The sequence below is a fragment of the Solenopsis invicta genome, chromosome 1 (genome assembly GCF_016802725.1).
Source record: "Solenopsis invicta isolate M01_SB chromosome 1, UNIL_Sinv_3.0, whole genome shotgun sequence".
NCBI classification, from domain to species: Eukaryota; Metazoa; Arthropoda; class Insecta; order Hymenoptera; family Formicidae; genus Solenopsis; species Solenopsis invicta.
Genome location: NC_052664.1, coordinates 19,920,839 through 19,937,641, shown reverse-complemented (window position 1 = coordinate 19,937,641; position 16,803 = coordinate 19,920,839). Strand labels below are relative to the sequence as shown.

At 38.5% G+C, this 16,803-nt stretch overlaps 1 protein-coding gene across 11 annotated transcripts in view; it reads left to right on the top strand.

The window, feature by feature from the left end:
- LOC105201229 (disks large 1 tumor suppressor protein) overlaps positions 1-16,803 on the top strand; it is a 393,240-nt gene that overhangs the window by 76,267 nt on the left and 300,170 nt on the right. For all 11 annotated transcript variants that reach the window (XM_026132842.2, XM_026132836.2, XM_026132840.2 and 8 more), the window contains exon 2: positions 12,729-15,894. In XM_026132842.2, coding sequence (XP_025988627.2) covers positions 15,450-15,894 — 445 coding nt within the window. In that variant the 5' untranslated portion in view covers positions 12,729-15,449. The remainder of the gene's footprint in view (positions 1-12,728; positions 15,895-16,803) is intronic.

Here is a 16,803-nt window from a genome sequence, read left to right as displayed (position 1 = left end):
GTCTACTTGTTATAATACTGAATTGTTAAAAGTAAGTACTGTATAAGCACTGAATTATTGAAGAATTGTTTATTATTATTTAAAATTAAAATCGAATGAAAAAGAAATTATTAGTTAATATTCTTGTACAAGTTATACGAGGAATAAAATCTTAAAAAAAAAATTCGTCTATTTTCATCGCCTTTTCTCCATAGTGAAAATTTTGACTTCATTTGCTAGAAATAGGCTATTATACTTGAAATCAATTTTTCCGGGGAAATATCAAATGCAAATTGCACAAAGAACACGAGTCCATTAGAGACTCCGCTTCTTTTCCCGGTCATGCAGTGTAATCATCAATTTATGCGGAACCAAGTAGAGAGAGAGAGAGAGAGAGAGAACGGAAAATGAACTGCAAAAACGTAGAGGAACGATGTTGATGGTCGACTGTCTTCCACAGATCGAGCCTGTAAAAAAGGAAAGTGTACTCCAGGGAGATAATGCACTCGTAAACGCAGATGCACCGACGCTGTTTTATATAGGTTGACGAATGCGTGCCCGTCTAGTTATTAATATATTATTGCATTAATATGTATTATGCACATATTATAATGCATATTACATACGAGCATTAATATTAATAATATATATTACTTAACATAATTATAATACATTATTAATAGAGAGCAATTTAATTTGAGGTATCAAATGATTAGTATTTTGAGAGATCTGTGAGCTGCATTTTTCGCATCTTCTTTTTTATAATTATATCCGAAGATATTACCGCAGTGTTGAACGCAGTAGAGACGGGCGAAACGAATGGATTATTGTGATCAGTGCGTGGTGTTAATCGTGATAATGATTCTACTGATGTTGAATAATGGGCCGTGATGAATTTATCCGAAGCCGAGAGAAATTTTAATTGAAACTGATCCGGCATTTACATTTATGATATACGAAATAGAAGAGATTGCTGGCGCAGAGTGATTTAATGAGAATGTATAGCGCATTAATTATCAATGCACGGTTAATTAAATCGTTTTAGTTGCTTCTATCAGTGATATTAATATCCGCTAATCAGAGATTCTTTTATTTTTATTTCACAATGACTCTATGAAATCACACGCGTCGTGGATTTCGTGGAATAATTCTTTGAAAAATGCAACAAACGACATTCAAACTGTTAATTATGTAACCAGTAAAGATTTTTCGCGATATCCGCTGTGGATGAAATATTACGCAGAGATCATAAATCGAATAGAACTCTCACTCGATTATCACTTATTCGAAATTCATGGAATTTCCTTTGCGAGCAACCCCCTCTATTCCGAGGGGATCGAAGGCTAATGCGAAGGGCGACTGTCGGAGACGCTGTCGGGTCTGTCAAAACGCGAAAGAGAAAGACAAAGCGTGAATGAGAGGCGACGAAAGAGATCAAATCTAGTGAGCCCCCTGGGGAGGACCTACCGGTGGAATTTTATAACGAGGTAAGGTCGGGTGGTAGATTCACGTTTTTCCAACCGCCAATCTGCGCGAGGGAAACCAAGTGGGAGCACTTTAAGGACGGCAAGCCCCTCGGGGAGAAGCAGAGTCGACGTCAATGAGGCGGCCAAACTTCTTCTTGCGATGGCAGGGTGCCATCGCGCATATCCTTCCGGTTGCGCTCTCTCACGACTGCAGACATTTATTCCTTTTGCTGACGCTTTTTTTACCGGACGAAAAATGTAATCGGGCACATGACAGTGAGTTGCTTAATTTCGCGGAAGCTGTGCGGAGCTGCGCGAAACGGAGCCGGTGCCGAGGAACGAACGAGCGCGATCCGTGAATCGACGCGGAAATTCTCACGTGAAATATTCTTTCACCGTCGAGCCATATAAATGCACCGTCCGCTCTATATCTTGAAGGTCCTATTTGCAGCAAGATTGATGGATATTGCACGGACATGTTGCATCAGAACTACTAGAAGTCACGCCTTTCTGATTATGAATTATTTTACGAGTATTTAGGATTAATATTTAGAACGTGCCAAACTGCCTTGATGAAAATATATTCACGCAGACTATTAGTATATTCTCGTCTTTAATACGCGTTAAATTAAATTTATACTCGCGATTAGAGTAATTTATTTTAGAATTTAAAAAATGAACTATTGTGTTTTGTATTTTCGAAGCTTTTTGCTTTCTCTTTGCAAAATATTCTCTATTTTATAAAAATTTATGTTTTGAAGGAACTATATAGAGGATCAGATTGCTCGAAAATCTTTGACAGTTTTTTCTAACGAACTGAATAAATATATAAAAGTGAAGTTTTAATGGATATTTGTACAACATATAAAGAGTAGAAAAACATTATATATTTTTTACGGACAATCTCGATGGTTCGATCATCGCTATTTTTAGCTAGAAAACGTCAGAAGACTTATTGTTATCGAATACTTGTACAAAATAAATTGAATAAAAATTAAAGAAGTGGTAGCTAGTATTAACGAAATCAAAATTGTTTGGTCGAAAAAATTGAAGTCATAGCTGCCATTTTATTATTTTTTATTTAATCTATTTTGTTCACAAAAATTCATTCGGTATCAGCAAGTCTTTTGAATGTTTGTAGTTAAAAATCACTGATCATCAAGAGCCGAAATCATATTATATTAAGTAAAAGAAACGGTGCATAGTTTAACCATGCATATATGCATCGCATATTTATGTATTTATGTATTTATGTAATCAAATAAAAAATATATTTTTTATTTTTTATATGTTGTATAAATATAGCATAAAGCTTTACTTTTATTTAATTCGTCACATAAAATTGTGAAAAACAAATACGATTTTCGAGCATTTGAATCTCTAGTTCTTAAGATTCAAATAATTTTTAATTCAATAATTAGCAACCACACAGTTTGCATAGTTTGCGATATAATTTGTACTAAAGGTATAAAATTGAAAAAATTAAATACGCCACACCATTGTAAATTGTTCATAGTATTGATATTTGATATCGCATATATCGAGTTTGTAACAAAAGTATCGAATGAATAAAACTTAGCGCACACCGGTGAGGCAGATGCCAGAATATTGGCTGATACGTTCAAAGAGTAATACGAAACTGCGAGAGCAAAATTCAAAATATGATACAAATCAAAATTATTTCGAGTACATGATGCATGTGTACGCATTCGAATATGTAAAACTAAATTTATTTCAAACTCGTGGAATGTGCTCGCGGCCGACATACATTTGCAATCATTTTCGAGCGTATTTTACACGCCCGTCGCTTGTCTGATTTTGAAGAGCGTACTTTATCGATCTCGTAGGACGATGTTCCTGGTTGGGGAAAGGGGGGGGGGGGGGTCAGATCAGTCCGGGTGGACGCAATTTCCGGCGAGATGCAACGCCCTAATTCAATGCGGAGGTGGACGCGCAGTCCCGGGGTCACGACACAATAGCGGGCCCTGCCCGTGTGCGCATACGTAGAAATTCGCACGTGTGCATGCACGGCGATGAGAGACGACATAATCGCGGCGATGATGGCGCCTGAATGCGTCTTCGCGTTGCAGTCGCGTGGAGCGCAACGGAACGCGGTTTTCGCGCACAGACTTAATTATTTTCATTCGAGCGCGCGTCGTTCCGTGTGCTTCAGTAAATATTTGTCGGCTGTATCGTGTGTTTCGATCCCTCGATGGATGCGGATGGCTCCTCTCTCTCTCTCTCTCTCTCTCTCTCTCTCTCTCTCTCTCTCTCTCTCTCTCTCTCTCTCTTCGGAATGCCTGAAACAAAGCGCTCCTCTATTTTTAAATTGGATCAAATTGGATTCATAGCACAACCGTTAGCCGGGACCACATAGACCCCACCCGTATCGTTCGTGGTCGTTAAACCTTCGCGGGATTTTTTTATTGAATTCCTGCGTTATTGATAACAGTGTTGCGTGCGCCGCGAGCGATGTGCTAATCGTTGTAACTCGTGCAGTCGAATGTAACGTGTTCGCGTGAATAAGTTCACCGCGAGTTGTAAAGCTGGTATGCACCAACTTAGCGAACAGCGAACGTAGCGAAGCAAGAGTCTCGCGAGAGATCCGTGCAAATTTCGTTACTGCAAAACCTGGATCTGGCAAGCAAACTTGGCATCATTTTCTATCGTCTTTCTTCATTTTTAACAAGAGTATCTGCGGTAACCGGAATTAAATTACAGAGCTGTTCTCTTCCCAAACATTTCATTAATTAGATGAAAAATAACCGTCGTAGAAAATCTCGTTACATTACGAATGATTATACAAAAATGTATCGAGCAAGGAAAAAAATGTGCCCGATAACGGAGTACTTATTTTGATACGTGCGCAACTCGATGATCATATACAGAATCATCAGACATATAACGTGAAATCCGCTCTTTGTTTCTCTTTCGGTCTTTCAAGGGATTCGCAGTATATTTCACAAAAGAATGTACGTCTTCATCCTTTTCACGCTTACAATGGGATTACCGTTGCTCTTTTCTTTCCGCGCGGACGTTTCATTTAATTTCACAGAAGGGCACACTAATATACCGGACGGTCGCTATTCAAGGCGCCGTTGCACAAACTTTCTAATTAATAATAGAATAATTAGTATTACGCCAACGAACTTGTGCATTCATTGGCTACTCGACAGCGCCGAGGGGATTTTGTTTCAAATTATAAAGTTTGTTAATAATCGCTTGCATGACAGCCACATCGGTACAAGGAATCTTGACAATTAGCTTGTTTGTTGCGAACTTCCGTCAACGAGTAATTGCAACTGCAGTCGCTTCTGTAACTTTTCCATTTTCAGTGGCGCAAGAAACCCGGTAGAATGACAAGGAGATTTCTTTTTCATCGAGAATGTTTCATTAGATCATTAAATGTCTTATCTACTAAAATAAAGTTTCGAAAATTGTGAAAGTTTAAAATAAATATTGTAAGCCGATATATATTTTTTTACAAAACGTTGACAGTTAAATATAATAAACAATTAAATGTCAAATTTTATTTTAATCATAAATTCTATATTCATATCGAAAAATAAACGTTGCAAAATATCAAGTATCCATCATCTGATGGAATTTTTCACGTTTGTGTTACAAAAAATATAACTTGGAAACAATGTTTTGTTGCAGCTTTACTCGGCCAAATCCCCTCATGCACTTTTGTATACGAGAGATTTATTGCGATTACAACGATTATCACGATTTTCGTGTGCCCGTCGAAAATATGGCTAACAATATTTACGAACAATTCCACCGATATGAATACGTAACGATGCAGCTTAATGCCAAAGTTAGTTGAATAAAAAATTTCAACGAAAATTTAGTATCCCTCTCCAAACATGCTCTTCCGTCACAAACGGGAGAAATGTCCGGTGGTGAGAAAGGGTCGGAAGTGAGAGAAAGGGAGGGGAAGCAAAGTTTATTTCTGAAAAACTTTCTGAACGTTGACAGCGGCACAAATGGCGGCTCGTTGGAAAAACGAATTCCGTGCAAATGTGAAATAGTTTCCGCTCTGAGCAACCGAAATTTAATTCGGCCGTTGGATTGACGATAAACCAATTTTTCACCGAAGCTCGAAACTCAAAAAGAAGAAGATAAACCCTCTTGACGTCCTCGCGTTTTCGACGATTTATCTACGAACGTTACAACTGCGATGTGCAATAATATTTTACGTCTGAGATAAATGCGCTGCCTTTAAGGAGCAAATATATTGACCACGGAAATTAGATTTAAACGATATGTATGTCACTGAAATCTGTGCGTGTAAATTATACGAAACTGACAAGAAAAGATGTCAGATGTATGTATCTCGCGGATTTGAGAAAGTTTGATATACGATATAGAATTTGATGTGTCGTAAAAGTAATATATATCTAACATTCAGATGCCAATCGATCAGAGGGTTGAAGTTACAAGATTTTATTTTCTTCTTTGCTGTTCGAAACCGATTGATATCTTTTTTCTTTCTACATTTATTTTTTTTTTCGTATTTTTAATTTATTGTATAATTCTATAAAAAAAACAAACATATTATGTATCTGTTTAAAATTTATTCAAAGAAATAATAATTAAATAAATTATAAAAAAAAATTAAATTATTTCTTATGTAGATTGCGTTTGGAAAATGCGCTATTAGCGCTATTCCAACATATAAAATAAGGATAAAATGATGCAATAGCACTGATAACACGTTCTGCGGACGCAGCCGTGATGTTTAACAAAATCTGCGAACTCAAGAGAACTCGACATTTTGGTTACACTGATTTTGTGAAATTTCGACCTTCGCTGTGATATCTGTCACGCGTGCAGTCATTCCAAACTTTAAAATCTTGCAACTCCAATCCTTTGATTCATTGGCACTTGAATTGCATATTACATTTTACGATAGCAAACTTTATATCATAATATCAAACTTTCGCGAGATACATTTCTGGATATACCCTTGTGAGAGATTTATAGGAAACGCAAAGTTTGTAAAGTATTTGAAAGGTTTGAAAAAATATATATATTATGATAAACTGTAAGAGTTTATGGAAGAGCAAAGTATTTAAATTTTAGATAGACATATATTGATACATTAATATTTTTTTTCTGACATTCGCTTTAAGACGCTAGAGAAGTATCGCTAGAGAAGTAACTCGTAGCTATTCTTTAAGAAAGAAAGAAGTGCACATTGTTCATAAGCGAAGAGCTTATCTAAGACCGTCTTCTTCGCGGCAGCGAGGATAAGTTCGTAGTAAACCGGGGGACTTAAATACGAAGGATTAAAGAGCAGCGACCAAGACAGCGGAAAAATATAAAGGTATACTTTCGATGCAACGATGCGAACGCACCTGTGTCATGCTGAAAAGCACACTCTTTCCGCTCATTTTAATCTGAATGCGGGCAGCTTCTCGTTCACCTTTTCTCGTCTTCTGCTTGCGTAAAGCTTCGAGATGAAGCTACTCTATCGAAAATTACAACGAACTCATTTGTAAAAAAAATGTGTTACTTATTTTTTCAATAACTTTCTATGCAAGAGCAAAAACCGTTAAAATATTCTCCATGTTAATATGCTAGAAAAATATACGTATTCCAACAAAAAAAAATGTAAAGCGATACAAACATATTCATTTTTTTTACGAAGCAAATAATTCGTTTATTTATTTATGAAGTAAAATAATTTAAAAAACAACGAAGGTTCCTCGCTTGTATAATAAAAAACAATAATAAGAGACCAAAGCGAGCTGAATTGGTTATCATTTATAAAAAAAATTATTTTAATATTGCAATCATGCTGCCAAGTGTCAAAATAATTTAATTTTTAATAAATTAGCAATTAATTAATTTTTAATAATTTATTTATGCAGCAAAATATTGATTTTATTCACTTTGATGATTAAATTAGATTTTTCTAATGTTATAATCTTAATTAGCTCTATATTTAGCAAACTATAATCTGTAGTGTTGTCCATTTTACTATAGTTGAAAATACATTTGATTTTGCAATTATGAATACTCAAAGCCTTGTCATGATGTGACCAATAAAACTAAAAAAGATACCGCTGCCTTTCTTTATATTTCAAAGTACAAAATTCTTTCAGAATCGATGATACGTTCCTTCGTAAAAATCTTTGTCGAATTTTGTTTCGCTTTCCGTTTACCGTGTTCGATCGCGCGGTTGTAGCTTTTTGTTGAAAAATTATTAACGTATGAATGACCGTCAAAGGGCACGCACAAGTTTCGCGGGTTTGTTTGTACTGTCTGCACAAACCGCCGTAATCGCGCGCCGGAATCTGCATTATGCTACCCGTATGCTATCCCCAACCCCGCGTTTTCGAATACGCTTGGAACAACGTGCCCTGCCATCAAGTTTGCATCGAGTTCACTTCGCCCTTACGGTTGCTCGTTAGATTTGTACGGCGGCTCCATGTGGCACCGCACTTCCAGCCACTACCACAAAGGGAATTGGAAACGACAGAAACGCCCATTTCTATCCGATAAATTTCTTTTTTACGATTACGAAACGCTTAAGGATTGCGGAGAGATTATAAAATGGTACCAATGAGTTGAATTGTGCTCGGCGTATAGTCAAAGAAGAAACAGATCTAACGTCTGGATATTTTACAATTCGATGTATAGATTGTGTGCTGAAAAATTGTGTAATTATATTTAATAAAAATATAGTTAATCTTCTGAAAATTCAGTGGAAAAATCAACATGGCGAATCATGTAGGGTATCTTATATCCCATTGTACCCTTGCAATACTTCATAAATATACTAATTTAATACGATATCTAACTCCATTGCCATAACAATCGATTCTTGTTCCTTAAAGTATAAAAATGAAACAAAATAATAAAAAGAATGAATTATTTAATTTTTTATATCAAGAAAACAAATAATAAAAGTTATAATAGTTTAAATCTTGCTGATGTATGTCAGACTCCAGCTAGTTCATCGAAGATTAAGAAAAGTGATATATAAACGTGATATACAGTGCAAATCTAAACAAAACTACCTTTTTGAAAAAACGTAAAAAAAGTGCTAAATATTTGTGCTCTTCTCGAATATAAAAAAGCTATCGCAGCTAATAAAACTAAATGATATATCTTTTACAAAAATATATGAAACCTTCATAAATTACACCAATTTAAAAGAGAATATTTTTTTCAAAATTTCACCGTTATACAATTACTTTTATATCGAATTATGTTCTTGTGATATTTTATGATCTACGCGACGTTATAAGTGTAAGCTATAGTTGTGAGTGAAGCACAATTACGTTATTATTAGATTTGCAAATAAAAATTGATATAACGTTAATTACCAAAACTTTTTGCCGTCATGCATCGATTTTTTATACGTTATTTTTTTATAGCATTTTATATGAAAAGAAAAAATTTTCCAAAAAAACTCAAAGTCGCGTATTCTGTAAGCGGATTATTTTTCTCATATCAGTTTTATTAATCCTGGTCCCAAGTTGATATTTCTTTAAGCTTCTTAAAGATGAAAGTAATGAAAAGATAAATAAACTTGTCTTTTTATATTTGAATGAATATTTGATGAATTTTCAGACTCAAAATTAAAACTCTAATGATGTATATACATTAACAGTAGTTCGTTTGCGGTTGCATATTTATAAGTATATTTTTCACGATTTATAATCTTCATAGCTGCATAATTTCTATATTATTGTTTTGAACAAATGCACACGTTACCGTAAACATCTGATTTATTTAACCTTTTATCTGGAACTGTCTTTATTAAAACATTTATAAAATCAAGAATTTCAAATGGAATACTTTATATATTATGACCTGTACATGTAATCTACATTTTCGACTACCGACTGTAAAAACTGCAAGCAATTACTGATGTTCACAAATTCATGCGTTATTTACACACTGATGTCACGATTACAATACAAGGTGACAAAAAGAGATAAAATCATTTAACACAGGCGCGAATTGTGCGTAATGTTTTTCGATACGTGTTGTGGTTTTGACGCGTTAATTTTGGGCTCTCATTGTTAGCCCAGCCGTTGCCAGAGGTAAACAAAACTTCCAAAATGCGCAGTCGTTATTAGCGGGTACAACGATGCGTGTCATCATGAGCTTTTTTTACCACCCGAAAGCAGCATTTCATTTCTCGCTGGAAACGTGGAAATATGTTACATTCATACATGTTGCTACAAAGAATTTGCATTAAATGCGACATCCTAATTCCGTTATTTTTTTTATTTGTTGTGATATACAAAAGTAATAATTTGCTTTTAAATCGAAATCGTATAAAAGTAGATATGTATTCATTTTTATAGCTAAAACGGTTTTTTGAAATCAAAGTCTTAACTTATTGAACATGAGATTTTAAATGTGAGCCTGTTATGATTTCTCTGTGAAAATGAATATTTATTGAAATTAAAATAATTTTATTTTATACAAACGTATTCCTTTTTATTTTGGCACGCAATATATATAGTATAGGCATATATATATATATATATATATATTTTTTTTTTTGTTTTTGTTTAAAGTGATTAAATTGGAAATAGCTTTAGGTCATTGAAAAATCATTAAACAAACTTTTTTATTACATGAATAAATTTTAAAATTTAAATATGACATTTTAATTCGAATCATTTTACTTATGTTAAGATATTACTTAACATATTTTTTTATTATTTGAAGTAAAAAATATATTGAGATTTGGCGTTAGTGTCTTTAAGATTCTTGAATTAACTTATCAAGTATGTAAAAAAGTCGAGGAAATTGTCGGAGCTCACGAAGAAAGGAAGTAAAGTTGTCTCCATCTAAAAAGGGGCTTCCCTGTGAAACTTTTAAAATATATTCCGTCCTTCCCCTTACCTTCATCAGGTTATCCCGCTTTTGGTTTTACCTCAGTTTGAACTTTGCAAGCATAATAATCCCAGTCTCAAAACAGGCCGAGATAAAAGAGTAAAATTTTTATCCGTCGATTCGAGGTAGAAACGAATGCATTCAATAAAAACCAACATGATTGTTTCATTAAATAATAATAATATAACTGTAGTAATATTACATTAATTAATAAGCATCGATCGCGATCATTGATTACGCAATAACAATGTGTCTCCATATGCGGTCTTATGTAATTGTTACGCGCATCAATAAATTACATCCGATCTCCGTGATCCGATTACGATAGCTAATAACTATACAATACCTACGTTCACAAAGCGAATAGAAACAAATATTAATCTCCCCGCCGCTGTTGGTTGTCGGCGATCCGTAAACAATAATTCGCGTCGCAGTGCAAAATTAATTTTTACGACCGCGTCGATTAAACGCTCGACGGCCACGGCGCCGCTCGAAAGCGTGGGAGGAGGGGAGGGGGGGGCAGGGGCTAATGATTCATCAATTTCAATTCCGATGATTTACACGCCTGCGAAATTACGCTCGGACGTTTTGCCGTGAAGAAATACGATCGGCCTGCGTAATCATCGGGCGAGCGCGATGTATCAAGCCTCTCTCGTTCAATCGACCGGTCTTTTTTTCCCACCCATTTTCAACGAAACTCTCGTGAGTGCGTTATTGCGACGGGGGCCCTGGCGGTCGTGCATCGAGAGCGCGCGGTCATCGAGCCGCCTGCTGCATTATTTCCGACATAATCGCATTCGTCCGCGGTTTATCGGCTCGCCGTTAAATCGATATATCGGGCGCGCGCGGAAGGATAACCCGCCAAATGAGTTCCTCCGATGAAAATTTGTTCATCCACAAAATTTGTCGCTTGTTCAGCATATTTGAGTGCTCGGCAACGTATCTCATTCCCGCGCAGAACGTATAAGGCTGAATAAGCGACGGAAAATGGAAGAATGTAGAAAGCTAAATAAATAAGAGATTTAAACAGTAAACACGAAATCTCGTGAGAAACGTGTATGAAAAAAACAAAGCACGCACGCACGCACACGCACATCGAAGATTAAAATATATTAAATAACTATGCCGTGTAAAAATGTACGTATCACGCTGCGCGCTTGCTTTATATGACGCGCTTTATTTGATGATAGCGCGGAGGCACTTCAATATACGGCTCATCGCAATACACTCGCGGAGCCATGGTGAGCGTCGTTTTTAATCACCGCGAGCACCGACACTAAAGGGAAAACCCGACAGTTATTGAGCTATTCAGCTCGCCGTGGGTGGTAACGCGGGTAACGCAGATCCAGTAAATCCCCGTGTAAAATCGACGAACGTGCGGCGGTAGCGGCCCTAGGTGTTTCGATTTACCGTGTTTTCGCTTCCGCCCACGACGGCGGCGATATAACACGGCGAAATGGATCAACGCATTCGCGGACGAACGGTAGCGCATGAAACGGAATTTATATAAGCTTTTAATTATGCCTGCACACCGCTCGCAAGACGGAAAGCGTTTTTCCCTCTTGCTCGCTCCCTTACCATCGTATTGCGACTCAACGTAGAGCAGTAGTTGCCAGCAGCGTCAGTGCCCGACGAGCGCGCACAAGTGTTTTCACCCCTTTTTCGAATACTCGGCCCGGCGCACAATCCTGTCGTTGTCGTCGTCGTCGTCGTCCCTTTTGTACCCGGTCACGATTTATAACCCTTTCGAAGAGTATTCTCTCCGTCTCTCTCTCTCTCTCTCTTTCTCTCTCTCCTTCTTCCTCTATCTCTACTTTTCCCTTTCTCCCTTTTGCAACGAAATCGATCTCTGAAACTTAGCTGGCGTCCCTGTTTTATTGGGCGCGATCTGTATTTACGATCGTCCGCGTTTTAGAGATGGACCGTTTTATTCCGTTGCTATTGCACACCGTCGATATGCAATTGGATAAGTTATTGACGTGGATGGATTTCATTTAGCTCAAGCTGTTATTTGTTTCTTCTACATCGTTAACGAATTATTTTATTGTTGACGTGTTTTACTTTGTTTACAAAATTCAAAAGTAAAGAGAAAAGCTATTATTCCTGAGTAAGAATGCTTTCGAGGCAAGCGCGAACAAGGAAGCGTTTTAAATAATCGTTAATATTGTATAATTGATGAAACTTTTCCACCGATGACGACCAGCAGTTTCGCGACTGTAAGCGAAAAATACGGTATTGTAGATTATCAATCAACGCACGGAAGGATCGATTAGTCTGCTATTCAGAGAGCCGTCGTTGCGAAAGTGGAAGCTCATTGAAAAATTCTCCTCGGGCGAGCATCGAGCTCGCGAACGAAATCGACCGCGCTTCTCTCGCATCGGTAACGCTCGAAGGTTCCTGCCATGACTTTTCCAGGATAGAATGGAGAAGTATCGGCCGGAAATCTAAGGCTGCAGAGCCTTCCTAAGAGGGAGTATCGAGGCCGAACCGACGACCCGAAGAAAAAGAAACCGGTCACTTATCGAGCCTTCTTCACCAATGGTTTTCAACCCGCAAACCCCCTCGAAACTCCCTTTCACGTTCCGGAAAGCCGCGTTATCGCCGGATATCAACCCGGACTGCATCCCCGGAATAACGCCTCATCCGTTCATGCGTACAGAGTGAAGCACTCGCTTTTCCAGGAAGAAGAGGTACTCGCAGATTCTAGTTCAAAGGATTTCTTTGTCGAGAAGAATCGATCTCGATGTGATATTCAGTGGCAAACATCATTATTTGGAAAAGCACGAAGCGACAGTAGTGTGGATGTTCCGAACGTTAATCGATTCTGTTCGAGAGGATTCTGAATAAACGGTCACGACAGAGAGATGAAATCCAATGGAAACGTACCTTGAAAGAAAATTCCTATCTTGAGATTTCCGCGATCAAGCGACAAAGTGCTCGTAAAGTAAAAAAATCGTGAACAAAACGACGAAATTAATATCGCCTTTTATCGTCAAAGCGGGGTCATCGCTGAAGTACGGGCCGTCGGAGCTTCTGCGAACGTCCATCGACAGGAGTTTGACAGGAGTGAACCCATTCAGTCAGACTCCGACTCGACAGGAATTGATAACGAGCCGCTGCTTGAATCCAAGCAGTCCACTCCGCATGAGGATTCCGTTTTAGCTAAATCCTCCGATCGCGAGAGCAGAATCCACTTGCTCCACGTGTATCCGATTTCCCCGCTGTCACCACTACTGTCAAGCGTATCTTTTTTCCATTCTAAAAGGCGAACTACATGCGGTTGAAGTGCTACTTTTCGGTTGCAAATGCCACGTAATCTCATACAGAGCGAAGAAGGGACGAAGAAGGGGGCAAGTTGGCCGCTATATCGAACGCTCTTCCATCTGTCCCGCTTTCCCGTCAATCGGGAATGAACGCCGAGCGAAATTCACTCATGCGTGAAGAGTGAGACAACGGAAGTTGCACGATCGGAAGTACGCGTCCCGATGGGACGGAGTCACATTTCTAGAGCGGCATTATCAAGAGAGAGACAAAGAGAGAGAAAGAGAGGGAAAAAGAGAGAAGGAATCAGCATCACGTAGCTCGATGGACCACGAGAAGTTTAACGAGAGAAGGAACGGGGACGGTAGAAATTGCTGGAGACGACATCTAGGGATAGAACTCGGTCGTTGAAAATTGGAAGAGCGAGGCGTAGCCACGACTTGGAAACGGGTGATGATCACGGGGTAGTTCCTGGAAAATATGGGAGGATTCACGTACTCGACCACTCGGGGACGGACGTCTTTTGTACTTTTATAAAAGTATCATCGTCGTCGAAGTGCGCTCGGGACCAATCGCTTAGCTTCCTTCCGTATTAAGGCTGTATCGATCATCTTCATCCTTCTTGTTATCGGTACTCGAAAGAATTGGTGCCTTGGCTGATTCGCTTCGGTATTTGCAGCACGAAACCCGAGCTCAAAGAATTTTCTCTCTTTCTCTCTTCGCCGAAAAGAAAAACGAATTGTAAATTAGGAAATTGTCAGATATTTTCCTTCTGATCGGATAATTGCTTTGATAACGTCTAATTGATAACGACTGTTGAAGAATGATTAAAATAAGTCTCAACAAAATAGAAACATCTTCGACGTTGATTTGGCATTTCAATTTGCACGGCAATTGACTGAGCAAAAGGAATTATTGTTTTTTTCCACTTTGTTTATACGGATCTTTGAAATTATTCAATAATTTCAAATCTTTATTTAAATTTCAAAGGATTTATAGGATAAAGTAAGAGACAATTTCTTCGTACAAAGGCATCGTTTCGCATTTCTTCGTCAAAGCATCGAATGCATCACTCAGACACTTATTGACCAGCCTTCAAGAAGAACGGTGCCTTGCTCATTTTTCGGCCATCCTTAAATTGAACTTCGTATGTCGTGAAAACGGCGGGAGAAAGAAGACTTGCGCAATTTCTGATTGCGCACAATTTATTGGATATCCTTCGTTGGTAATTGCGGGACATGTTCATCCCGATGTATCGTCCACGAGAAATATGAAGCATCGCGCTGTCTCTATTTTCGGCGAGATTTTCACAAAACGAGGATCCTGATTTCTACGGAATGAAATCGTTGAAAGTAAAGCTAACGCGCGCAAAATGTGAACGAGGTCATCCTTCGGTTCCGACTATTTCGCAACGAATAAATGGAATTGCTTCACTGTAGCGTAGCGACGTCGACATCACAATAGGAACCTGAGGTCAGGACAGAAAAGATACGACGTGATAAATATCGGAAGCTGCCAATGTGAACACTAATCCTTTTTCGGAAACGGCAAAGTCCGATAATTAATAGTATTCAACGGATTGCGAAATATACAAACTTTTAATTCAGTTATAAACGAAGTAATCCAAGTCTTTCGAGAATAATCAAAACCATCACTGCCAATGAAAGCTTAATAATTCTATATTGCCAGATCAAAAGAGAAACATAACGTCACAATTTGAGAAAAATATCGACACTCGTCGTTACTTAGCTATCGCCATCTTGTAAAAGTAGGCGCGCGCGTTAAAGAGAGAGAGAGAGAGAGAGAGAGGCGGGAGGGAAGAAGGTGCAGAAAGAAAAACAGAGAGGTGGACAAATCCGCACCGAAGTCGGTGATATGTGTCGCGCTGGCTCCCGGAGCCTCGATGACCTCAACCCCGCGAGCATGAAGCACCCATCGAGGTCAGCGGGTCTCGAGGTTGCTATGGCGCTCTTCGGCATGGTTTGGCTGCTGCGTGTCCGCTCTGAGATGCGTCGTTGCTCGAAATGTCGGCACGAGGAGATGCTAGCTCAGCAGCAGCAGCAGCAGCAGCAGCAGCAGCAGCAACAGCATCAGCAGCAGGCGCAGCTGCAGCAGCAACAGCAGCAGCAGCAGCACCATCATCACCACCAGCATCACCAGCAGCAACGTACCCTGTCGCAGGGTACCAGCCTGCTGCAGACGATGTCCGACGACGGCGTCAGCTCTTCAGCTAATACCCTCTTTACGTTGGACACTCCTGGAGCGGCTGGCCCGGCCGGAAGTTACTGCGAAGTGCACGGATATGTTCAGGCGAAAGAAGGTAGAGTGCCCTTCACGTTTCCTTATCAATTATTTCTATCAGACCGATTTCTGAGTTATTGCGTTAAATAATGTACAGCGAGAAAAATATTTTTTGAAATTATAAGTAAATATATTTATGTTAGTATTATTTCCTTATATTTAAATAAATATTAACGAAACAATTTTTTTATAAACTTGCAGAATATTAATTCTTTAAATCGAGAGACAATGATACAAAAATAAATATACTATTTAATAACAAATAATATTTTTTCAATGTACTCTGTTAGTATTGAAAAACTGTTGAATTGTAGAATATAGTTTCGTGGGTGAAAAAGACAAAGAGATTTCGATCATATGATTCGAAGCTATTAGCCGCGTACCACGTGCATTATGTTTCACCTTTTGTTAATATGCGCCTTTCGAGTGTCCTCTTGAAAGTTCATCGTCTCCCGAGCGCTCGAATGTAAGCTTCGTGGAAAAGTTTCGGGCTCCGTGGAGAAACGGAATGGAAGCAACGACACGAAACTTTTGCGGGAATTGCAAGGAATATAGCCGGCGGTGCGTGACGTCTATTGTTCGTATCGCGAAAACACCAGCGCGGCGTGCGATAATAAGAGAAATCGTTTCGCAGGAAAGGAACGAACCTGACACAACTCTTGATAGCTTGAACTACGACTAAATGTTAAACAGCTGACACACAGAAGTGACAGAGTACCCCGTTAGACGCAAAACACGTTGCGGCGTAACGGAAATTATCGACACACAATTGTCACAACACGTCGAGTACACAAGTAGAGCGCTTGTATCGCTTGTATTCTCCTTTCTCACGGACTAGCCTGGAACACGACCTACTTCGATTCCAGTCGCTTCTCCGCCATAAATTCAGAAAGTTCTTGCACTTCCGTTTTTCGATCTTGCTACGGTA